Source organism: Phalangium opilio, unplaced genomic scaffold (assembly GCF_054372755.1).
Source record: "Phalangium opilio isolate 3A_F unplaced genomic scaffold, DU_Popi_V2 ptg000031l_1, whole genome shotgun sequence".
Taxonomy (NCBI): Eukaryota; Metazoa; Arthropoda; class Arachnida; order Opiliones; family Phalangiidae; genus Phalangium; species Phalangium opilio.
The window spans coordinates 10,917,571-10,941,082 of record NW_028324158.1 but is presented as its reverse complement, the minus strand read 5'-3'; the positions used below and the strand labels follow the sequence as shown (position 1 = coordinate 10,941,082).

At 38.9% G+C, this 23,512-nt stretch overlaps 4 protein-coding genes across 5 annotated transcripts; 1 reads left to right on the top strand and 3 right to left on the bottom strand.

The window, feature by feature from the left end:
* Positions 1 to 30: 30 nt before the first annotated feature.
* Positions 31 to 7,775, bottom strand: LOC149690601 (uncharacterized). The gene is made up of 3 exons (XM_089870167.1): positions 6,450 to 7,775; positions 5,007 to 6,056; positions 31 to 359 (listed from the first exon to the last, which is right to left on the bottom strand). The coding sequence occupies exons 1-3, from the start codon at positions 7,063 to 7,065 to the stop codon at positions 31 to 33; spliced, it is 1,995 nt and encodes a 664-aa protein (XP_089726293.1). The 5' UTR covers positions 7,066 to 7,775.
* Positions 7,776 to 14,025: 6,250 nt separating this feature from the next.
* Positions 14,026 to 16,105, bottom strand: LOC149690600 (chitinase-3-like protein 1). Its single transcript, XM_089870173.1, has 7 exons — positions 16,021 to 16,105; positions 15,815 to 15,927; positions 15,566 to 15,751; positions 14,790 to 15,156; positions 14,616 to 14,727; positions 14,366 to 14,551; positions 14,026 to 14,307 (listed from the first exon to the last, which is right to left on the bottom strand). The coding sequence occupies exons 2-7, from the start codon at positions 15,873 to 15,875 to the stop codon at positions 14,026 to 14,028; spliced, it is 1,194 nt and encodes a 397-aa protein (XP_089726299.1). The 5' UTR covers positions 15,876 to 15,927; positions 16,021 to 16,105.
* Positions 16,106 to 16,422: 317 nt separating this feature from the next.
* On the bottom strand, positions 16,423 to 19,644 carry LOC149690599 (uncharacterized). Its single transcript, XM_089870525.1, has 5 exons — positions 19,513 to 19,644; positions 19,288 to 19,437; positions 19,107 to 19,209; positions 18,602 to 19,045; positions 16,423 to 18,538 (listed from the first exon to the last, which is right to left on the bottom strand). The coding sequence occupies exons 1-5, from the start codon at positions 19,582 to 19,584 to the stop codon at positions 16,695 to 16,697; spliced, it is 2,613 nt and encodes an 870-aa protein (XP_089726651.1). The 5' UTR covers positions 19,585 to 19,644; the 3' UTR covers positions 16,423 to 16,694.
* A 419-nt stretch (positions 19,645 to 20,063) lies between these two features.
* Positions 20,064 to 23,475, top strand: LOC149690598 (dnaJ homolog subfamily A member 1-like). 2 transcript variants are annotated; one of them, XM_089870172.1, is made up of 12 exons: positions 20,064 to 20,665; positions 20,767 to 20,944; positions 21,080 to 21,368; positions 21,447 to 21,620; positions 21,694 to 22,034; positions 22,094 to 22,168; positions 22,233 to 22,292; positions 22,352 to 22,486; positions 22,540 to 22,653; positions 22,979 to 23,051; positions 23,124 to 23,209; positions 23,282 to 23,475. In XM_089870172.1, the coding sequence occupies exons 2-12, from the start codon at positions 20,795 to 20,797 to the stop codon at positions 23,300 to 23,302; spliced, it is 1,518 nt and encodes a 505-aa protein (XP_089726298.1). In that variant the 5' UTR covers positions 20,064 to 20,665; positions 20,767 to 20,794; the 3' UTR covers positions 23,303 to 23,475. The 2 variants fall into 2 exon arrangements, with proteins under 2 accessions (XP_089726298.1, XP_089726297.1); XM_089870171.1 differs by having other exon boundaries at positions 20,064 to 20,944.
* Positions 23,476 to 23,512: the final 37 nt, after the last annotated feature.

Sequence of the window (23,512 nt, the reverse complement as noted above, 5' to 3'; positions counted from 1 at the left end):
AAGTTAATCTATTTTACCATCGCACCACTTTTAACAATACAATGGAGATTCCGAATACGGCCAACCGTTATTATTAACGCTCGTTTGACGTACGTTCAGATTTTCAACCGAACTAGGGTTGTTTAAGTTGTTTGATGGCCAGGTTGGTGAACTCTGGTAAGATGTTGCTTGAGTTGAACCGCCACCACTTTTTATTGAATTAGGGCTAAGGTTGTTTTCGCGGTTGTTGTAACTGTTGGGACTACTGACTGTTGCGCAGGTTGAATGGGTCGGGGATGTATCCGGTGAGGGTTTATTTGTGGGGTCCATTGTTGGGCAGGTTGGTGGTCGCATGGTGGTAGACCAATTGGGTGATATACCTGTAATTATATGTATGTATATGCATTAATTATAGCTTAGATTGAAGCAGTAGGTATAGTAGTTTCGGGTACACGTTTGCTAATGTTAAAGGGTGACGAAAGTTTACGATGCCACCCTAAAATATTTTATGACATGAACCTTTGAACACTCATCCAGTAATATTTTCAGCACTTAGGTCTTATCAAGCGTTAACCCTAATTTCTAAAATAATAAGTAGTAGGCTCTAGCTAATTATCCAACTGATTCCAATTACCGCGATTAGAATTATCATTGGCTTTCAAAGATTCGTTCACCACCCAGCACGTGAAGACGGACCGGGCCCGGGGATATTATGGTACGATATGGCATGGTTCTACATTACACCAAGAGATAGTTGAAACTTTTCGTCTGTGTCTAAGCTCTATAGTATTTTATAGTGTTTTAGTTCCTTGTGCGCATTGTAGCTGAGGGTGCACGTTGGTTTCTTCAGAGGCCATGTGGTATGAAAGGAAGGGAAACCTAGCCTCCTTCCGAAGTGAAAAAGGTCTCGGTTTTCTCGCGAGACATCTCGAGGCCACACACGTCGTCGACACGCGTTCTTCCCCTACCAGAACACAGAGCAGCGAGGGATTGCGTCCTCGATATTCGGGCCTTTAAAACCTTTTATTTCTAAACCAGCCATAACGGTAATCATTGTATTCGGATTCCAACAGCCCTCCCTCCCTCGCCGACACGTACGTAAGGCTTAGATATATTCCGACAGTCTTTTTGACTTTTTGGCCATTCGCCCATAACATCTTTAAGCTCTTTGATGACGTCCCATATAGTCAGAAATTTAGTAAGATTAAACCATAAACCCCCCTAGGACAATTTTTGATTTTTGCCAAAATGTAAACTGTTCAATGGATTTTTGTACAAACATCCTACATTTCAAATTTATTAGCTGTTTGGTATAGTTTCGGTAGCATAGAGATTTCTAAGGCTCCAATGACCTATTAATATCAAGCTATCTCAAAGGGCGCCAACATAGCGCAGTGTAATGCTTTAGAATAGTTAAATACAACATTGGAAGTCCCAATTGGTTCAAACTTTGTGCAAAGTAAGGCAACTTTGCAATTCAAATTAACTTTTCCGGGCGAGTACCCATACCAAAACAAAATAAACTGCATTCTTTACCATTAAGCAACGTCAGTTGGGCCCCATCATCGAGCAATTAAGGTATATAGTTAAGGAATTTAGTGTCAGATGATAGAAGTATGAGATAGAGCACCCTTAGCCCCCCAGAATTCTCTCCGAGAGTTCCCTGGCCAAAGATTCCAAGTTTTTCCCAACTAGAGTATCGAATGTCACCCACCATGACAGTTCCCGAAGCCCCATGCACAAATTGACCAAGGCTTAAGTAAAGCGTCAAATTACAAAATAAGACAAGTATAGTCGTACGTATAGACAAGGAATTTTAAACCCTTTAGTCTTAGTAGTAGTCCTATTTGTTTTTCAATTTGGTTTGGCGTTAGGCTTAGCAAGGGGTGCGCCCGAATCCAACCCGCAGGAAGATCCATCATTTGCCCAGAGCAGCTCACTTCTCTTAGACGTCGACACTTAGCGAGTATAGAAGAAGAAGTCGAATCTCTTATCGGACCCTCTCTCAACTCGCGACCCGGGCTTTTTTTTTTTTTTTTTTTTTTTTTTTTTTGACTTACCCAAGGAGGTACCATTCCGTTAGTCTATCACGGGGTTGATAGCTTAGGTTTTATACTAACCACGCATCTAAAATAAGGAACCCAGGGCCAACGGGGGCGAAAAAACGTTAGAAAAATGATTTCTCTACGAATTTGGAGTGGTGCAGCGCGCGCGCGTCAGCCATTATGGAAAGTCTCAGCGTCTCTGGGTTCGGGTTATTTATTAGCTTGGATAAAAATGGGGTATCAGAAACGTACGTCAGAGTAAGCCAAGAAGCTTCTGGAAGATCAGAACTTGAAGTAAAATTTGTACCATAACTGCGTGAGGATACACTGACTATCTCACCGTGTTCCTAAACCAAAGCGTGTATACAACACTTCAACTTATGAGATTATGGGTACGTCAGGTAGAATTTGAGCTGACATCCTGATTTGAATTGTGACATTGACACCCTACCCTAAGAGGAGTTGACTTAATCGTGTCACGAATACGGAAGGTCCATTGGGACCTGATGTCCCGTTAAATCGTATACTATATTCCCAAGACGTTCTGGGTCGCCTTCCGTTTCAACAAGGGTCGTGTTCTCACAGGATTTTAATTATATACAAATCCCAAGTTGATGATTATTTTGATAATCTTGTATAAATGCTAATAATTTCAGATTTCTTCCCATAAGTTTATAGTTTGAAATGTATTTCTCTCAAGGCAATCGCCGCCTATCAAAAGATCAATATATTGTTTAATATTGTTTAAATTACAAGCTAGACTTAATGTATACAGTTACGAGAAACGTCGGGAGGGTTGTTATGGGTCGAGATACGTGAGAACCGAGTAATATGTTTAATATAGTTTAGTTTTTTAAGCTCGGAATATTTATAAACACGATCAGGCAAAGTGTCCGGAAGCGCGAATTTCCCCGACAAATTCATTGGTTCATTGGCGCTTGCCAAGGCGTACTGTTACTTGAGAGCCAAAGCCTTTTTGAAATCTATAAACAAATGTCGGCCCAAAAAAGCTATATTGCTTCTAGACGTTTGTAAACCGTAACGAAAAAAGAAGCGAGTAGTCTCCGAATGCCGCTGCTTGCTTGCTTGCTTGGTTAGTTTTTAGCTTACATTATATCCAATCCAAAAATGTGTAAACTATCGGATAATGTAAGCTAGATATTTGCAACGGCTTAATATTTACATTTTCTTTTCTCGTTCGTTTTTCAGACAAGCCGCTCCGGCTAGAAACAGTTTGTCCATTGAATTCCGTACGGTTAACATCTTCTCATCATGAAGGTAGGCCTAACAGTGAGCTCAAAATGTTAAAGGATTACCTCGAAATACGGGATTTATCGAAAGGTAAAAATACGTTTATATTGTTATCTTTTTTTGCATTATCTATTGTCTCTTTATGCTAATTTTCTGCTGGGTTTAAAATTATGGTTCCATCTAAATTTGAAATTTTGAATCAGATCTAAAAACTAATGAGATAGTGTTAACAGGAACCAGATATTCTGTAGAGTAATTGCTCTAAGTATCATGCCAGACCTCTTAGACTTCTTAACGAAGACCATTAAGACCGGGTTCCCAAGATATTCTTCGTTTCCCAAATTGAATCACGTCTAAAAACTAATGAGATTGTGTCATGAGGAACTATGTATTCTGTAGAGTAATTGCTCTAAGTATCATGCATGATCGACCTCCACTTCTTAACTAAGACCACTAAGATCAGGTTCCCTAGATATTCTTATTTTTTATTGACCCAACATTTTCAGCTACCCAAGTAACGTTCGTATTTGGGCTCTGGGGTTGAGATGTCGCGTTAGAAACTAGACATTCTATAGAGTAATTGAGCCAAGTATCATGATAATTGTATCTTAAATAAGGGAGATATCCCATTCTGAAATTGTCAAACATTTTTCCAAATATCCTTTTAACTTCTCAGACAGACGGGTACCCGCATGTTATATTTCAATGCGTGGGAGTCTCTAGAAGAAAAGCTTTCGCATGCTTATACTATATCAAAACGAACCCCTTCTTTACATAATGCCGGTAATATTTATTATTAAGCAGTCGGCTTGTCTTATGAAGTTTAAGAAAAGGAAATCACAAAAACGGGGAAGAACTATAGTTAAGTGTTGAGAGAAAAACTTCTTCCGGTCCGACGTTGCCATGTATTAATATCAATTTTCTATTCTGCAATCCCGAAATTTGCCTATTTGGCCCGACCTTCTCCCGTTCCCAGATGGTTACGAGCTCTAAGACCTTTTTTTACCAAAGAACCAAGCGCGAGCTTTTATTCTAAATCAGCCTCAAAACCTCGAATGATCTATGGGATTAGCCAGCAATATCGAGAATGAATCCATCTGGAATTAGGCCTAGCCGCCTTGGAACCCATAGACCTTTTTGATCAAATCTCTCGCGCCGTAATCCTAACCTTTGAATGTTCTTTGACTTTTAGTCTTGTAGAAGGTGAGGGTGAAGTTGCTCGTGGATTGATTTAAACTATGCCATTGCATTCTGGACTTTTATTATATATTTTCTCGCGCTATCTCTATAGTACTTGTTTAAACTTTGGCTCCTCATTAATTTGGTTGCGCGGGAAATGAAAGGAAAGCCGTTTTCGCGCCAAATTTCTCTCGTGCATGTTATACGCTTCCCTCCTTTTTTGGTCGGTAATAATAATAATCATAAAATTCTCCCCCTGTCTCTCTCAATACGTGTTTATCCGATGATACAGACCTGAAAAAACTATAGTTTGGTGTTATAGGGCTAAAATAAAGTCTTCTCTCTAACGCATAAGTTTTCAATGTTAGTTTTTCAATATGGGGCTTTTAAATTCGGTTTGTTTAACTAATGCAATTGAGATTTCCGTACTTAAAGATCAGGAAGTAGTTAATAATATGGGATTTAAAGAACTTTAACCCTAAGTGTCCCGGTTTTTGTGATTATCCTAGCTCAATTTTCATTTAAAATAATCACAAATTCATGTCATATTACCTGAATTTCTGAATGCACCTGCACTGTCATTCTGCATTGCAGCGGTACTTGAAGGGTTACTGTAAGTCGTAGCTGACTCCTGTATCATATTAGCCACGCCATTGCAAATACTTGTTGGGGGTGTTGACCCATTCCTTATCGAGCCACCATTACCGGTGCTCAAGGACGGACTATTTGAAACCCCGGGACTGGGTACTTGTTGTTTACTTCCGTAAGAGCACCCTCCGATTGTTCCTACTCCCGTGGTCGAATAAGGATTATGCCACCAGGATAAATGCTGATTGTCTCTCTCAGTTTCTACACCGTTATAAATCACGTTGGGTGTCGAAGCCATTTGACTTTGCAAATCCGCGGCCGCCGCGGAGGTATCCGGCATTTGATTAGATCCTGGTGGTAAAACAGCCATACTTCCACCGCTACTCAAAGCGCAACTCGAGAAGTAATGACTATTTGAAGCGGCCAGTCTTGCCCCTGAAGCGTACCCATAATCCATTTCGTTCGCTTGGTTCAGAAACTGCGTGGTACCACTCGTTGGGAAGGTACCGATAGTTGTCGTACCGCAAGTTACGTTAGGACTAGGTTGACCCACGTCATACGGACTTCCGAAAACGGACAAGGCAGGGTTTTGATGGTAGTACGAAGGATACGCTTTCGTGGCTTGACACTTACGGCGGAAACCACGTGGTCTCCTGCGAAATGACCCTTCCTCGAACATGTATTCGCTTGCGGGGTCAATGGTCCAATAATGACCTTTACCGGGACGTCCTAAGCCTTTGGGTAACTTGATGAAACATTCGTTTAAAGATAGGTTATGACGAACTGAGTTTTTCCAGCCTTGGTAACTGCCCCGGAAAAATGGGAAGCGTTGTTTCAGAAATTGGTAAATTTCGTTTAAAGTTAGTCTTTTGGAAGGTGAACTTTGTATGGCCATGACAATTAACGCGATGTAAGAGTAAGGCGGTTTCTCTTGACGACGCAAACCGACACTAGTACTACTTTTCTTGTTGGTACCCGACGTGTCTTTATCTTTTTCAGTACCTGATTCAGACCCTAGGAAGAGATTAAATGAGAACAAATTTAGTTAATATGCACTAAGGGAAAACTAAGGTAGTTTAGCTTTTAAACTTCTATTCTCTTTCTAGAACCCTTGGGCATGCCCCTGAAAGTAAGCCTTCTCTGACAATAATTAGGCTTAAAAACGCAAGAGAACAAACATGTTCTAAATTGTTTGGTACCTAACTCCAAATTATCGTCGACAATAATCAGAAGTTATATAAGATTTTATATACTAATTAACGCATGTAATTGAGCAATTTAAATGGGTTAGCATTTATCACGCGTAAATGAAACGTCACAACAAATTAGTTAAACGGTACCCCTCATCAATGGTTTGGGGGGTTAAGAGAGAGTCAATTACGGGGTACATTGACACGAAATCCTTACCACCACCGTGCGTGTTATGGTGCGTAGTTTTATCTCTTTCGCCGCCAGAAGCGACGACGCTATCTCGGCTATGATCACCAATACCGGCCCCTTCTTTAGTCGTCGACCCGCTTTCCATTTCTTTCCCGGCGACAACGACAGTATCTTCTCCGGCGCCTCCGTCACTTTTCCTCATTTTCGAAGACGAAACGCGATCATTGCCGACGACATTCCCATGAGCAACGTCACCCGATTTAAAATGTCCCCCGTAAGATGTCGGATTACTGCCCGGAACCGTACTTATCTCTTGCTGTCCCATGGAAGCTAGAAAGTCAACCGGGTCCGCGAATCTCGGCAGTAAAACCTCGTGGTGTTGATGCTGTACGTTAAAGTCCGACGTATCGTAAATTCTCTGATGGTCACCGTAATACTCGGGTTCGCATTTCACGGTATCGTACGTGTTTAGGTGAACGCCGGAATTGACGAAAAAGTCACTGATTTGCTGATGATTAGAGGATGCGTTTGTCGATGAGACGACATCCGTGGCTTGCGTCACCATGGTACCGGAAGGGTTAACAACTTCTAGACCTAACATGTTTCTATCACGTTTTTCGGATTCAACGTAGACTAAATCCATTTAAGGACTAAGCAAAGGGTTATAATTTTCTGGACATACCGCGCGTAGTTTAGTTCAAATACGTATGACGTGTGATGATTTACTTACTGATTTCACTAGTAAGACAATAATTACTGATTTAGAAGCGTTGTTATCTGTCAGGGATTGTTTTGAATCTTGAAACAATTGTAACAAAGTCTTCCCTGATATCAATTCCTGGAATTTCCAAAACAACCTTTACGCTCCACTCAATCTTCTCTCCAAAACTTCGGTGTCCACAATTAATCCTTTGCCGATAATTCGCAACAAAATTTCAGATCGCCTCAGGGTGTTCCTTAGTCCATCCACAATGTAGTCCTCTACTGGTTTGTGTATCTTGGTCGTAATCACAACACCGATTTTTGCCGCAGTGTAGAGACAAACGTCTAACGGTAGATGGTCCTCTTTTAACTGACCCCCTTTCTCCCCTTAGCCTTTTGAGGTTCCTATGGCTTTCCACCCCTGGATCGAGTCAAATTTGTTCTGTTGCTATTATTTTCTTCTTTCGGAAGCGAGCAAGAACTCACCCCTCGCTCCCAGAAGGCCTAAGACTCTAGGGCTGTAACTTCTCGTGCCAGAAACGTCTCACTGTCCCTCGCTGCTCCCCCTTGTACGGAACGGTTTCGCTAAGATTTCGGGCATGAGTTAGCTAAGGGAGAGTACGACGACTCTTGGGTGGCGGCAATGATCCAATTGGGATGGTTTCGTGCCTTGGAATCTTTCATCTTAGCTCCGCCGAAACTGGTGGGATGATCGGAATTCCAGCCAATCAAAGGAGCGACTAAACGTCTTAAAGAACCTCCCTTCTTGATACTTTGGAATTAACGTCAACATGGAATTAAGATTGTGATTGCGTATGGACTAATTTTTTAGTTATAAAGGGGTTCAGATATTGTACTACCGGATTTATTAAATACTTTACTCGGAATTAAATTACATTTATTGACGAATTATTTCGACGATTTGATTGCATCGTTAGCAAGTATTTCTGGCAATTAAATTTAGCTTGCGTATACATAATTATCCCTAATAATTTATATAGGTTGCTCAGAGCGTACGTTTTTTTACCTGGTGCGCATTTTTAAATGTCTCGCTGTCCATTACTACATGCTAATCATTATCTTTCTTTAGATAAATTACCTGCTAATCATTATCTTTCTTTAGATAAATTACCTGCTAATCATTATTTTTCTTTAGATAAATTACCTGCTAGTCCTTATCTTTCTTTAGATAAATTACCTGCTAGTCCTTATCTTTCTTTAGATAAATTACCTGCTAATCCTTATCTTTCTTTTGTTGATTACCTGCATATTCTTATCTTTCTTTCGTCAAATTACCTGCATATTCTTATCTTTATTTCGTTAAATTACCTGCTAATCCTTATCTTTTTTCGTTAAATTACCTGCATATTCTTATCTTTCTTTCGTTAATTACCTGCAACATTTATTCCTTTAGTACCTGCAGTATAGCTTTCATTTAATCAATTATCTGGTTTTATCTTTAAATTATGATCTCTGTTTTCTGACACACTTTGTCGTCTTAGGTGGTCCTTAAATGAAGACGTGCAGTATATAGGTGCCCTTCGCGTTGTGGGTCTTTTTTTTTATGGTCGCGTAACGACCATTTGTTTATGCATTTTATTTTTTTCATGGCTTTCTACATTACCCAAGTCACACCCGCGGACCCTCAATAAACCAAAGCGGTAAACAATTAAGTACAATATGGTTCGTGTCATATTCTTTCTGCAATTTGCATTAAAATCATTTTATTTCAAATGTATTTTCAGATTCGGGTCACTTTACTTATCTAAATTTGGTTGTCAACATGCATGGTGCTCAAAGTTTTTTGAGATTATTTAAAATTTATACACAAATAATGTAAGCTTTCTTAAGTTTTAGGGACTTTAGCTGCCTAAAATGGGGAAGAACTGGCCCGTCTCTAATATGAGGGCAATCGGGTTAATGGTGTGACAGTTTACGGACCATTTCGAAAGAGCGAAGTTCGCCAAAACCCATCATCCCCCATTTTGTAAAGAACCTCTCTAAACATTGACTGATAAATTGGTTTTGCAGCCGGGGCCCCGACATCAGCGTGGACTAAAGAGTTTTTATCCCAAAATATTCTAGAGGCTCATCGCTGACTTATTAGCCTTAAGGCCCCTTCAGACCATAGTAAAATGTTAAGTCCCTGTTCAGACGTGAAAGCGGACGACTTAAAACGAGTGATTTCTAGAGCCGAGCGGAATCCAAACTGGCAAGAATCCTAAACCTTTTTACAGAGCTCTGCTAATGCATAGCTCACTGGGCATGATCCAGTGAGCTATGACTAAAGAAAAGGCCCATCTCGAACCTGCCCGGCGAAACTGAAGATTTTGAAACTAAACCCACGAATCTTTTACATAGTCGTTGATACTTGTGAACGTAAAATTTTTGTTCAGTCTGAGTAGGCCTTAAGAATCAAACCAAGCTAAGCCTAATTCGGGCCTAATTTCGACCTTGATTTTTTTAAACCCCCGAAAGAGATCTTCATTTCTGTCAAGAATGTATAGAATTAACTGGCTAACGATGGGTGTATAGATGCGTATATAAAATAGGGCGTAATGTTGTCCAAACCAAAGTATGTTATTTAAGACTTAAGAGTTTTCCTACAAAAGTGTTTTGGAGCTCCAGGAAGTTTAAATTACTTGGAAATTTATTCGCGCGTCTTTTAGAGCAGGCTAATGTTCGTACATAATTTATATTAAAAGCCTACACCGGCTATATTGAAAGATTTTTATGTCAAGTTCGCGGATTAAAAATATTGGGAATTATTCCCCTGTAGTAGCATCAGTCTGAAGTTCGCATCGAGGCCCTAAAAATGAATGTAGGCTTAAATAAACTTTACCAAAGTTTACTGAGAGCTTGTAATTTATTTTTTCTTTCGGCTAGGGTTCAAAATAAACATTTTAATAGTAGCTAGCTTGGTAGTCTAGTATTTTTTCTTTTTTTTTTTGGGATCGGGGTTATAAGGTTAATTATGACTAGGTTATATGTAGGGATATAATAAAGTTATTTGTTTTATAACTGATGCCTCAAAAGGGAAATCTAATTTAGCTTTTAACTTTGTGATTTGTGCAGACGGAAATATACGCAAGTGGACCTATTTTGTAATTTTATCTTTAAGGTTATAGTATTTTAGAAAGTTGATCGCATTTATTTGTTAAAAATAGTTAAGCCTAATTTGAAAATGCAAAATTTAAAGCACGCGTTATTCTTCTCGCGCCAAAACTTGACAAATGTTTGTATACGTGCTAAGCCTAATTTGAAAATGCACGTGCCATTTTTCGCGCGTCATCCAAACTTGAAAAATGTCTGATTCGGTACTAGACGGGTTTCACTATTTTTATTTTTAAAATATAAATATTTCTGATTATTGAGAAAGACCTGGTAAAACTTATATTTATTTCCAAACAACGAGTTATATTTTCAAACCGCCTTTATAGAAACTAGATAAAATATCTAATATACTTTTAGATTATAAGCTTAACAGATAGGCGTAGTGTTTCAATTTTTTAATAGGATACACTTAAAATCATTTCGAAACATCACGAAATTCTTGTAAAGAGATAACGTTTTCGAAGTTTTTTTTTTTATTTTTTTTTACAAACCACCCACATAGTGAACGCTAATTTACTTTGCGGATTACTCAACACTTTTAGCATGGTTCAAGATTCCAAAAACATGACAAGACCAACATCTTTTATATTAAAACCTACTTTTTATCAATCACAGATAAGCAAATGAACGACACCCTCGAAATTCCAACTAATTTAATTGTTACATTTGTGAAGATACGAACAATTTCACAGGAAGAATAATCAAGTTTTTTTCCTTATAAGTTTAATCATAGATCTATTCAATAAGTATGCCACTTCCATACTTTGTAATAGTACAGTTTTATCTGTAGAGATGATAATTAATTTAACTGCACTGTAGGTTTTAGCACTGGTTCATCTTGATATTAAATCGGTTCTAAGCCTTTGACAGACATAACAAAGCGTAACCTTAAGAGAATCTATAATACCTCACTTCACCAGCAGCTCTCTCTCTCTCTATAACCAGTGTCAAACTTAGGCAAACATATAATTTATAAACTTATGTTCTATCTCTATCAGTAATCTAACTCTTTTAGCAAGTCATCTATATTTGATATTGGCTGTTGTTTCAGAAACCGTGAAAACCATTCTTTGAAGTAAAACAACGGCTGGACTTGGAATCACTGCAGGAATTAGTCATTCTTTTGGTTACAGACTCCACGCTGGCAGTATCATAAGATAAAAATGTTGGCGTTTAAGAGTTTCAATATGGGGGTATCGATATCGTCAAACGAAGGTATTAGTATAACTTTTCTCTCCCATCTTTAGCCTCCCCCCATCTTGATTCGTATTAATTCGCAGCTGCATCTATTCAAAGGCAGCATCCAGCTGCAACCCATATTACTCCTTAGGTATCTGTTGGGATGTCTCCACGGAAAAGAAGAGAAAATTCTCTCTTCGAAGCTTCTACCATATCCCAGAGAAAAACGAAATCGCGAGAAAGAGTGCTTGGAGAGGCGCAAAGAGAAAGTCGCACGAAATTTAAATTAGGCTTTGAAAAGAACGGAAACGTAGCTTTAAAATGGTTTAAATAAAGCCGAAATCGGATTATAAATAAGGAAGTTATAAGGCGTCAAAGTTGCCCTTAGAAATTTAAATGAGAACGATTTTTTTGATGTCAAAAACGTCAATCTTTCAAGACTCGCAAATTTCTTATTTCTTATTCGATTTTGAAGTTTTTTGGCTCATTATAAACCTCTTAATTAGCTCTACAATTTGATGTATTTAGGCTCGTTACTGATTCGTGGCCTTTGAAAGCTTATTGAAATCCGTTAGTTTTTAGTAAACTCAGGTTCTTAGATGTTTCATGAGACATCTGAGACTTCTCCTTAAAGGATATACGTCAGGCAAGGGAGATTTGGAGAAGTCGTAAAAACCTCGTACGCTGCACGTGCGTTGTATCAGCTTTTGGGTCCGCTATAACTCGCTTCTTATACCCGACATTTCGAAAGCGGGGGTGGTCCTGCCAAAGTCACTCCTTTAGATCTCGAGCCGAACGTTTTAACCCCAGCTTCTATCACACTTAGTTCGACTTAAGTAAGTTAATGTACGAGTACCCCGTGAAGATGACAAAATCAGGCTTAAACAAAATCTACCCATCTTCCAACCCTGAACCGTATTAACTCTACGAAGTTGAACCAAGTACTTTGGTATCCTGATTCTTCTTCTGTACCAGATTAGCGATGAGACCTAGCTCGGGATTGAGAACCCCCCAAAAATATAATTTTACCAACGGTTTAGGTTTACTAAAGAAGACTAATTTTCGAAATGGGTGGTATTTCAAAGTCCTTAAACTCGAAATACAAAGAAGAAATGTTTCCCCCGCTCAAGTTAACAACTTTTGGGCGCCCATGAATTAGGCAATAAAATCATTGGTTCCCCTACAAAGTTCGTTTTCTATAGTCATTGCCTGTCATCTTTTGTTGTTTTTTGGTTTTTTGTCTCTGGGATTGGCTCTGGTTGTCTGCAAGAATGCCCTCATTGTGGCCCGGGGGACCCTCGGTAAAAGGGTCAAAACGGGAAAAAAGAACTTTTTACGAGCAGACGACATAGATATCGCAGCTGCCCAGGGGTTAGAAGAACACCCGCCAATGTATATAAGGTCATGGAGCTGCTCTTGCAGTCAATACGTTATCGGTAGATAAATTTAGATTGGGGCATGGATGCCTACTTCTTTTGGGGAAGGGGCTGCTAGTAATACGTTAAGATGGAGGACCCATTATTCAAAGTAAGATTGCATTATTTACGTAAACAATGGGTCCATTAAACGATTAGTTTAACCGCCAAATCGCTAAGCCTAAATCTAAAGTAGAGTTCAAATTGGTAAGAATGGGGGTCATTTGGGACCATGCATGGGCCCAAAATGCTTTCGATTGAGCCGTGTCCCATAAGTAGAAGCTCCTTGTCCACGACCACAATCTGCGTGTACTTCGTGATGTTAAAAGGACTGTGGACAGACTCAACATCTCTCTGGCCACACCAGCGCAGGTACATCAAAAGGTGAGTGTGATTTTATTATGTTAAGTTCGTAGTGTCGAGTACTCGTTCTGATTGCCAATGGTAAGTGTCGCTGTAAAGTGGACTTTCTCTAAAATTAAAGTCTATATTAAAACCTAAAGTTCGGTTTCATTCTCCCTTTAAGGGAATTGGGTCGGAAATCTTATTTTTAACTCAACGAGAGCCAATTTTCAAGGGATGAAATCTATTACGTCACTCTCGTTAAAAAACATCTAAGGATATTGCTCGGAGAAGGCCTGTATAAGTTTTAGTTTCATTGTACGCGAAATGCGGTTGTTATAATCTAGGGTTTACGTTAAAGTTGTTACCCAACTTCAATCGTACATTGCCCCCGCGTGAATTGACGTTGTCTAGCAAAAGGAAGGTAATTGTGTAACATTATTATGGGGCGAACCATCTTGTTCTTTCCTCCAGAAAAAAAATATGCGATGATAGACGAATACCAGATCACCGCCGCGGGCACGTTCATATTCTCGAAGAATTTCACTTCCTTTTTCCTGCAAACTTATAACCCTGAAAGTTGTATAAAACCTATTACATTGAAAACCAAAGTCCCCGCTCTTTGAACCGTAGTAAAAACTCCCAATAAAAATTTAGTCCACGTGGGTTTAAGGTTCTTTTTTTCGCTTTCTTTCGAATTGATCTTCTAAAATACTAAAAAAACTATGAAATCACCCAACGGAAGGAAAGATTCATGCTTTTAAAAGTTTTTTATTGAGGTTCTAAAATTAAACCTTTTTGTTCTTAAAAATCCAAGTTGCCCGGTAAATTGTCAACATTTTTCGGCGCAATTAAGGATTGTGTATACGCGAAACATTTTTTCCTGCAGCTTGGGCCGCCGCGACGTGCAATGGTAATGTACCATATCGGCAATTATTTTGAAAGTCATCGGTGTCCATTGTCCATAAGAATACCCCGGAAAGGTTATTTTTCTTGGCGTATGCCACTTTGCGTTTGATACTGTGTTGGTCTTCGAAGGAAATCCATTGGTCTATCTCGACGGCGTAGGGGCCTTCAACGGTTGTTTTGGTGGTTTCTTCAATAATATTCAGAAAGGGATGTTCTTTGCATAGCTTTTGATATAAAAATATTTAAATGACCTCGGTTTTAAACTATGACCCCTTATCTTACTTCGTTGTACCCAAGGAAACCATTTTCTTTTAAAAGTAGTCCCGGTCGACCCGGTCCAATTGAAGGCGAACCAATGACGTAGTTAGTAGAGTCTTCCAGCGTGAAGGTTCTACCAAACGTAGCAATTCCTAAAGCTATCTTTTCGGCTGGAACACTTTGGTTCAACAAATAGTTGATAGTACCATTCTTTTCAAAATTTTGAAGTAAATTAGTTTCGGTTTTAGTTTAGAATAATCTTACAGTAACTCACAACGCTGTTGACTATCGTTGACTCTTCTCCGTATAACGGCGCGAAATGATGTACTTTACTTTCCCACGGACCATGATAGTCAAATGTCATGGGTAAAATGTAATCAGCCAACCTAATTAGGGTTAAAATTAATTATACCTAAAAGCAAGGCTTAAGATATTATTTAAAACTTACTGGCCGATCTCCCCAAGGTCGTAACCTTTTTTAAGTTCGTCTGTAATGGGAGTAGTGAAGACGGCAAGCTCCAAACCGTAATTGCGCAGTTTTGACGACATGGTTCTGACCATTTCAGTGAAATTGCCGAGATCGTGTTCGTTGGACATACCAGGATAAAACCAAGCCAAGGCTAACCCATCGAACCCGTGAAATCTAGTGAATTCCGCCGCCCCAATTCCAAGACCATCTCGAATTCTAGGTATAGCCGCAACTCTTGAGAACTTGGAAGCTGGCACTTTATGTCCACCCAAAGCAATCAAAGTTTTGATGTGCGGGTGTTGTCGCTTAAGTTCTCGTAGTTTAGTGTAAGCTCCGGTAGTGTTGGCTACATTATCATTAATTACTTTACGTTACAACACAAGTTCATAAGATATGTTTCATAGGTTTGTCACTGGTTGCAAACTGGAGCTTGTCATGAAGAAACGTCACAGGTTCTTGTAAAGCGACGCCTAGTAAGTCGCTGTCAAAGGCTTAGTACTGAGACTAAATAGGAAGATGGACTACAAAATTAACCGAGTGTAGTCAATTCTCTCGCGTCTTTCTCTAACTTTCATGAAGTCTCTAGCATTACGAAGTGTAGGAAGTGTTATACTTAAGGAACATATCTTATGGTTTCAATCATAATTATAAAGGGGTGCACTGATTTGTATGTGAAAAACCAGGTGGTCAATCAACAAGCCTTATTTAACCCCCCCCCCTCCCCTTCTGACCTTTGAAAAGGGTCTGTTATTTACCATTAACATCGTCGAGATCTCGAGATGGGTCTCCACTGACAATCAAGCCTCCTCCGGGTGACAGTTCGGCGTAGGCGTATATGACATAATCGCATAATTCAGTTCGAATATTCTTCATTTGAAACCTTCCCTCACCACTTAGACGAGCGGCCCAGCTTCCGTAAACGCAGAATAATTTAGGATCTCCTGCTTTTAGTATATTCGAGATAGTTAATTATACTAGGTTGAAGTCCATAAAGGAAGACTTACCTAAGACACAGGCGTACCACGTTACGCATAGAAATATCGTTCCTAATCGAAACAGCTCCATATGTTCGAGTTTTAATGAAAGCTTAGTATTTCAATTGGAAGTAAGTTCCAAACTAAGAGAGTTTAATACGAATGCTTAGTCGGATTGATTAGATAGTAATTTCACCCACGTGAGGGTCAATTTAAAATTTAACACGAACGCGTACCTTGGAGGAGAGAGTGGAGACGGAGCATAGCCTATACCTTTAGCGTAGCCTCTGTACCCCCATTTACGGAACGGCAACGATGGCGTTTTGGTATTGTCATTCGGGACAAAAACGTCGACAATGTCGCCTGTGTCTTGAAAATAGAATCTAACTCACGAGAACTAGCTTCTAATTTTAAATGGCGCTACGTGACAGCACTTAATCCCATTCACCAAAGGTAGGGGCGTGCGCGAGAGCCGTACATGGCCCACCAACATTACTACTCCATTTCACATCTCTCCTTCAAGCAAATACGTCATAGTCTCGTTCAAGAGAAATTTAGCGTGTTTATTTTAATCCCTGTGGTTTAATACTGCATCTTAGTTTTTTGGAAATATTACAAACATCAAAATAAGAAGACTTAAAAATAAACAATGCATTTATTGTATGAGTTTTTTTATCAGGGTAAGTATTAAGGTTGTTGAAATTTATAACGTTGCTCATTCTTCGATTATGTTAAATTAATTCTTGGTTTAATGACGATATTATGACGTCAGATTTTCCATTGCGGTTTTTTTAATAGACGTGATTATATTTTTTCTGAGCTGATGCAATAGGCTACGAGTATTTGATAAGAACGTTTCGACTTTTAAAATTTATTTAAAATATAAATTAATGAAACTAATGTTTATACGTTAAAATTTTCTAATTCTCAAAAATTGCCATTTGACCGTCCTCTTAAATGAAAGCGGTCCTTCCCTTAAATTGACCGTCAAACTGATTTTAACCGGCGACACCGATAATTGAATATGAAAATTCTCGTCCGTAAAGCTATGTCGATGCGCCACCGTCGCGATCTTGCTGACCATTTTGTCTACATTTACCGCAACCGATGGTTTACGGGAATTAAGTTTTGGATTCGCGTGGTACGCTTGAGTCATTTTTTTCATGGGATCATGTACGCAAAGGAAGACGTGCCCGTGATAGTTCCAAGTGGCTACCACTTCGGCGGTTACCGAGCATGACCGAAGAGATTTGAAAAAACGCGTCAAAAAGTCTCTGACGTCCAATTTCGCCTCGGGAACGGCGTAAAACGGTTCTTTACACTTCAAGTAGTGTTTAGTGAAATGTCGTAAAGTTTGCTGTAAAATGGCGTAGGGTCCGACTGTTTCCAAGGTATTCATATGATTAGCCGGAAACATTCGAATAAGTTTAAATTCCCAGTTGAAGAAAAGCGTGGTGCATGATACGGCGGTTGATATGTCGATGGCTCGCTGCAACATGGTGACAATTTCGCGGTTTCCGTGGCATTCGTCCTTAGTGTGCGCGGTTTCAGACGCCTGCTCGTCGTACTCAAAATAGTTGACATCTTTAACGTAATCGTCTATAATCGCCAGTGAACCTGGGTCAAATTCGTGTCGACTTTCCCGATAAATATTGTAAGTAAAAGTTACTCCGTTTGGGTATTTTACGGTTGTGGGACATAGGTAGTCAATTCCAAGTCGAAATTGTGGTGGGATTGCCAAACATTTTGAATCAAATTTGAATAATTTAATTATAGATCGAATCTTTATCAAAGATTCTTTGTTGCGTATATCGTCGCTTAACGTCGAGGCGAAACTCGAGGTTGAAAATTTGCAATGAACATTCGGAATTTGGGACCAAGGGTTTTTGAAGGTGACTATAACGTACACTCCATCCACGACGCAACACGTAAACATGATTTCACCGCTTGAGTCAATGTCAAAAGCTTTTATACCAACGCGTTCTATGCTGGGGCGAATTAGTTCAACTAGGAATCGTTGTTTAGCTTTTGTAGTGTATTTTTTGTCGTATTCCCATTTTAAGTAGTTAGCGATTAGAAACTCCACGAACGTTTTGTGTACCGGTTCGTAAGTGTCCTCGCCATCGCGGGTTGGGTGAAAGCCTGGAGTTTTGACCAAGAGACTGCACCCCTTCAGAAATCTTAACTCATCCTCGTTGAAAGTTTCTAGTAGTTGCTTTTCGGTGAAGGCTGCCGTTACGTAACGATTGTCGAAGTACATTTTGCCAAGTTTGTAGTAAATGACCGATATATGCCAACCTTTGTAAGGCAGGTCCTCGTTCTTAACGCATCGTTCACCCCAAGTGTTTAAGATAGTCTCTATCATCTCCCATTCAGTTTGAAACTTGGTTACCGTGTCCTTATCTTGCAGGAAACACAAAATTGTTAGTGTCAAAGGTGAGATGGTGTCCGCGAAAGACGTCTGTTTCAATAAGTCTTTAAGGTTTTGGGCCGCGGTTCTGTCCCGAACGTATCTATCTATGAACGCGTCACGATTTTCCGGTTTCATACCCTCGATTCTAATACGGCGGTCAAAACAACGGCTATTGTCCAACTCTTTTAAAGGCCTTGACGTAGTAACGATGGTAGCCCCTCTAAGAAACGATTGACAACTGGAACGTTTCTTGAAACCCAGTACATCGTTGACGGACTGTCTAACGGCGTCGGTCGTTTCGTCAAATCCATCCAAAATGAGCAACAGTTCGTGTCCTAAATCTTACGAGCGAAGGGGTTATTCGTTACAAGCACTTAGTAGGACTTAAACTTTGTAATTAATACCTTTGAGAATATTCCTAACTGTTGTAATTGAGTTCCTCTCTAGCGTGGCTCTATGACAAAATTTGATAATGTAATCTTCCAAAGTCTCTCCCTCGATATTTTTCAAGCGAACCAATATGGCCACTGTAAACCGGGACATAGAATCATGGCTCTGGGCCCATAAGTAAGCGAGACGGGTACAGATTGTAGTTTTGCCACTTCCCGGTTGAGCTTGTACCAGAACCCTTCTGGGTCCCGGAGTATTGTTTCCAGTTGCTAAGACTCTTTCCAATTCGATATCGCTTTCAATAAGTTTCTGACCACTTTTGTTCCATTCGTCCAATTTGAGTGGAACGAAATGATCCTCCGCGTCGTATTGGCTATTACGTAACCATGGGAAAGGAACGAAGACGGCTTCCTCCGTTTGGTACAGAAGTTGCAGGCTTTCGATTAGCTTTATGGCCCCTTGATTTAAAATTAAAAGGTTTAAGCGTTAATTGGTATTTTGAAAGCTTTTCGAGCTTACCCAACGATATGTATATTATTTCTTCGGGGTTATCCGAAGCTGCTGGTTGGAGTTCCCGCACTCCAGAATCGTTGACAATTTCGGTGAAAACGACTTTGGCACCCTTATAAGTTACAAATACGGAAAATACCCCGGCATTAATGTACCACTAACCACAGGATGCTGAAATTCAGCAACTTACTGGCGAATTGAGCACAGTAGCGTGAAAAACATTATCCTTAACCGTCAGTGTATTGTAGTCTGGGGTTTTGGAAATGGGAGATGGGGTACCAATATACTCGTATATGCTGCTAGTGTCACTTTGAACTGATGGGAGTTCATCCAAATTAACCTGAAATTAAATTATTACAAAGGCTTAGGAGGATATTTTTACTTCCACGAGCTATAGTTTTACTAATAATTTTACCTCTCTGAACACTAAGGAATCTTCGGCGTCTTGGTTCTTCTTGGAGAAGATTTTTCTCACTTTCTTAATCATCTTAATTTCATTTTAGTTGCTACTAGACCAAGTGTTAACTTCTCGTAATAAGAGACAAATTTAATATGAAAGGTGTTTTCTGTCGATTTTCACTAGGTACTTTCCTTTTGTTATCTACTTAGATATATATTCCCCCGGTTTTACCCGGGTTGCTATGTATTGTTTAGAGGCAACTCTATCATTAGTCATATTTTAATCGATGACGTAAAAGAGTTTAAGCAAACAAAAAAAAACCACCCGAGGAGCTACTCACTTTCGGATTCTATCCACACCGATTACTTAATAGCCGTAATGCTTTTAGTTAGGGTTTTTAAAGATTACGCGTAATTTATTTTGTACCGTCAAAAGATACAGGGGGTACACCACTTATGCTGGAGTGATTGGCCCCTCGAAAACAAAAAATTACCCTTGAAAAATTACTATTGAAATCATAAATTGTAATAGATAAATCTAATTAATGGAAGATATAACTTCAATGAAAAGCACATTTTCTTAATTTGGTTGCTTTACTTTTGTGAACTTAACCAAATATTAATTGTGACGTGTAGAGGTGACCTTAGAGGGTGGAAGATATGCTTCAATGAAAACGACATATTATCAGAAGTATATAATACTTCTCTTCTATTATCTGCTTCTGATATTATTGAATTGATCGCTTGTTGTGGTTTGAAAAAACATGGAACAAACCAAAATTACCATTTAAACGTAAAACATTTCAAGCTGAATTATGTTAATTTTGTATTGTAATCTTTACAATTAATTTACGGAAATTAATTAGATAATTTCTTAAAATTATTTCTTATAAAATTTAACTCCTACGCCTACGTTATTAATTCTTGGCGTGATAAACAACTAATTATAAGGGGGGTTTATTTATGACAAAAACAAAATTCCTGTTGATTTATCTATAATCTTACCACCGCCAGCTTCCAAGTCATATCTTATTATTTCGCAATGTGAAGCTATATTTTACAAGTACTTAAGAGGCCCCTCAGACTTGGTGCTAGTTTGTAGGTGGAAAGATAAAAACATCTTATCAATAATAGTACAACCACGGTTCGAAGCCCTGGGAAAGGTAAAGGTACGGTTTCCGTAGATTAACGGTACAAATTTTGTATTTCGGGAAAGATGCCATAACCGTTGGGCGTTTTTATTTGTTACGGTTTTTCGCCTTTATAAAAGTGATTTTGAAGAAATTTAGAATCTAAGTATGTCGTCCGAAGAGTTGGCTTCGCCGGTACCTGACTATTACGATGTCTTGGGTGTTGATAGAGACGTGGATTCGAATCGTTTGACCAAAGCGTTTAGGCGTTTGGCTCTCAAGTATCATCCTGATAAAAATCCCGATTCAGAGGATAAGGTAAGTAAATTTGGATTAAAATTTTAAATCATGAAATATTATCATTGAAGTTTTGTCCAATAACTTGCAATAATTTACATACATTTATTGGAAGCTATATTGCTTAACCCTGATATCAGTTTTATTTAATTTTAGTTCAAGGAGATTGGTAAAGCGTATAAGATCCTGTCCGATCCGGAGACTCGCAAAATCTACGACGAATCTGGTGAAGAAGGTTTAGAAAATTACGAGGGGGTTTCCGACGAGTTTCGAAACTTTAGTTTCACTTGGGAGGATTTTGAAAAACTCTTTCGGCACTTTGACGCTGATCGAAGAAGAACCAAAGATGTTAAGGAGAAACTGGACGTTACTCTAGAGGAGATTAACAACGGAGCCGTCAAGAAAGTTGCTGTCCAAAAGTATGTCCTTTGTGAAGGTTGTAAAGGTCAGTTAAAATTAAAATTTAAAATATTGTACACGCGTTTATCAAAGTATTGATATGTTCGATTTTCTTGAGCAACAGACTTGATCGAGGATTGTGACGCCTGTAAAGGATATGGTAAAAAACAAAATGAAGAACGGTGTCTAACTTGCAAAGGTCTAGGATACGTTGACCATTCATCTTACACCTGTGACAAGTGCTCAGGGACTAACGTAGTTCCAATCACAAAGACCTATAATATCGAAATCAAACCGGGTATTACTATTTACCATCTTGCGATGCCACTTTGGCCGATCTTGAGGAATACATTTTTAACTCTGACATATAGGTTTGTACAACGGACAACATATACCATTCCTCGGGGAAGGTGATGAAGAACCAGGGGCCCTTCCTGGTGACCGTATCTTTGTGGCAAATACTCTGGACCATTACTTGTACACTCGAGTCAACTTTCTTGACTTGGCCACGGAAGTGGTTATCACCAGCGCTCAAAAACATACTCCAGGAGGACACGAGGTTGCTCTACCCACCTTAGACGGACAAGAAATGTCCATTCGACTTCCGGAAGGTATTAGTAATGGCCGGACTCTAGAGATACCCGAAGCTGGTCTACCCGATTACTTCATGCCATCGAAAAGGGGAAGTCTTTATGTCAATATCAAGAAAGTGGTGAGTCGCGGATAAGAGTTTTCCGTTGTTAACCCTAATATTTATCTATTATGTCGCAGAAAAGTTTCAAGAAGATTGCGGAACCTAAACCGACATCAGTACCTGTCGAAAAAGAAGCCGCCAAGGAACCCAAGGTTTGTCTAAATTATGTTAATAGGTGGTTTTATACTATGTTCTAATACTTATTTGCACATAAAGAAAAGAACAAATTCACTTCGTCGACTGGATTTCATGAGAACCAGCTTCAAAGGAAGAAAGGTAAGGTTAAATTTGTTTCAAATGAAGACAACATATTTTTATGAAAATCTTTTATTCAGAATGACCCAAACATTCGCAAAAGCATGCCGGAGTTTTTTAAAAGGGAAGCGCAAGATGAAAACGAAGTTGATAATCCGGAAACCAACAGCTTGAAGTTAGCGATGGAAGTCAAGAATGAAGAAAATGTCGTGAAGGTTAGTTATTGCTTTACTCTTACTTTAACAGTTTAAAAATTGTTTTATCACAGAAAGACGCTGTTGTAATCGAACTACCTCAAGAAAATCCCGAAAATGATTACCCTAGAATTCCAGTTCCAAAGAAAACAAGTCATCTCAAATCGAAAAGAATTTCTGGCATTTTTGTAAGTTCGGTGGTGTGGTTTTAAAATACCTTAAGTCTATCATACTCTCCGTAAGTTTGGTTCGAAAGGATATTAGCTATGAGCAAGCATCCTTTATAAAAAGTTAGGACTTCTGCCAGAAACGTAAGCCATCTCCCACTGCGAGGAGAAACGAAAATGGCGCTGAGGTCTCTACGATTTTCTCTCATGTCGATGCTATAAATGCTCGCGGTACACACATACTTTTGCAATATAGGGTTATCATGATACAAAGATAACTCGTTTTCTTGTTTGAAAACGAGTAAATCTTTCTTACAATAACTTAATATTTTTGTTTTGATTTCAGCGCGCCTCGTTTAAGAAAAAAATTCCAGTATCCAGCACTCCAAACGAGGGTTCCCCTCAAGAAAAACCTAAAGGTGTGAAGTTAATTCTAATTTGATAAAAACAATACTTAGCATATTATTAAAATTAACTAATATCCTTATAAGTTCGGACGCCACCACCACAAGTACCATTACGAGAAAGAAAGACCGAATCGAAACACGCTGAAAAAAGAGCTTCAAAAGGAATATTGGTAAAAATATTAATTTATTCATATACTTATAGTTAAATTCATGAGAGTTCTAATTTATTAATTATTTTACAGACAAGGTTCTTTTTTAATTAAACTGTACTTTCGTATTCCGTAAGCACTCGCGCTAGAACGAATTAATTACATTTATTAATCAATTGCGTTAAAAAATGAATTTTATGATTATTAAAAAGCATACCTGGTAATAATTTATGTACAGAAAAATTTTATGTAATTATAATATTTTAATAAGACCTCTGTATACCAAACTTTTGAAGAATGCTTATTGATATTTCCATAAGTTTA

Coding starts and splice junctions, on each gene's coding strand:
- LOC149690600 (XM_089870173.1), bottom strand. CDS start 15,875: ATGGAGCTGTTTCGATTAGGAACGATATTTCTATGCGTAACGTGGTAC. Junction 15,157..15,565: donor AGATCTCGACGATGTTAATG/GTAAATAACAGA, acceptor ATGATAATGTAG/CCAACACTACCGGAGCTTAC. Junction 14,308..14,365: donor GTTTCCTTGGGTACAACGAA/GTAAGATAAGGG, acceptor TTATATCAAAAG/CTATGCAAAGAACATCCCTT.
- LOC149690599 (XM_089870525.1), bottom strand. CDS start 19,584: ATGATTAAGAAAGTGAGAAAAATCTTCTCCAAGAAGAACCAAGACGCC. Junction 19,438..19,512: donor ATTCCTTAGTGTTCAGAGAG/GTAAAATTATTA, acceptor ATTTAATTTCAG/GTTAATTTGGATGAACTCCC. Junction 18,539..18,601: donor AGTTAGGAATATTCTCAAAG/GTATTAATTACA, acceptor TTCGCTCGTAAG/ATTTAGGACACGAACTGTTG.
- LOC149690601 (XM_089870167.1), bottom strand. CDS start 7,065: ATGGATTTAGTCTACGTTGAATCCGAAAAACGTGATAGAAACATGTTA. Junction 6,057..6,449: donor CCATAACACGCACGGTGGTG/GTAAGGATTTCG, acceptor ATCTCTTCCTAG/GGTCTGAATCAGGTACTGAA. Junction 360..5,006: donor AGGTGCATTCAGAAATTCAG/GTAATATGACAT, acceptor ATATAATTACAG/GTATATCACCCAATTGGTCT.
- LOC149690598 (XM_089870172.1), top strand. CDS start 20,795: ATGTCGTCCGAAGAGTTGGCTTCGCCGGTACCTGACTATTACGATGTC. Junction 20,945..21,079: donor ATCCCGATTCAGAGGATAAG/GTAAGTAAATTT, acceptor ATTTAATTTTAG/TTCAAGGAGATTGGTAAAGC. Junction 22,169..22,232: donor AAGCCGCCAAGGAACCCAAG/GTTTGTCTAAAT, acceptor TTGCACATAAAG/AAAAGAACAAATTCACTTCG.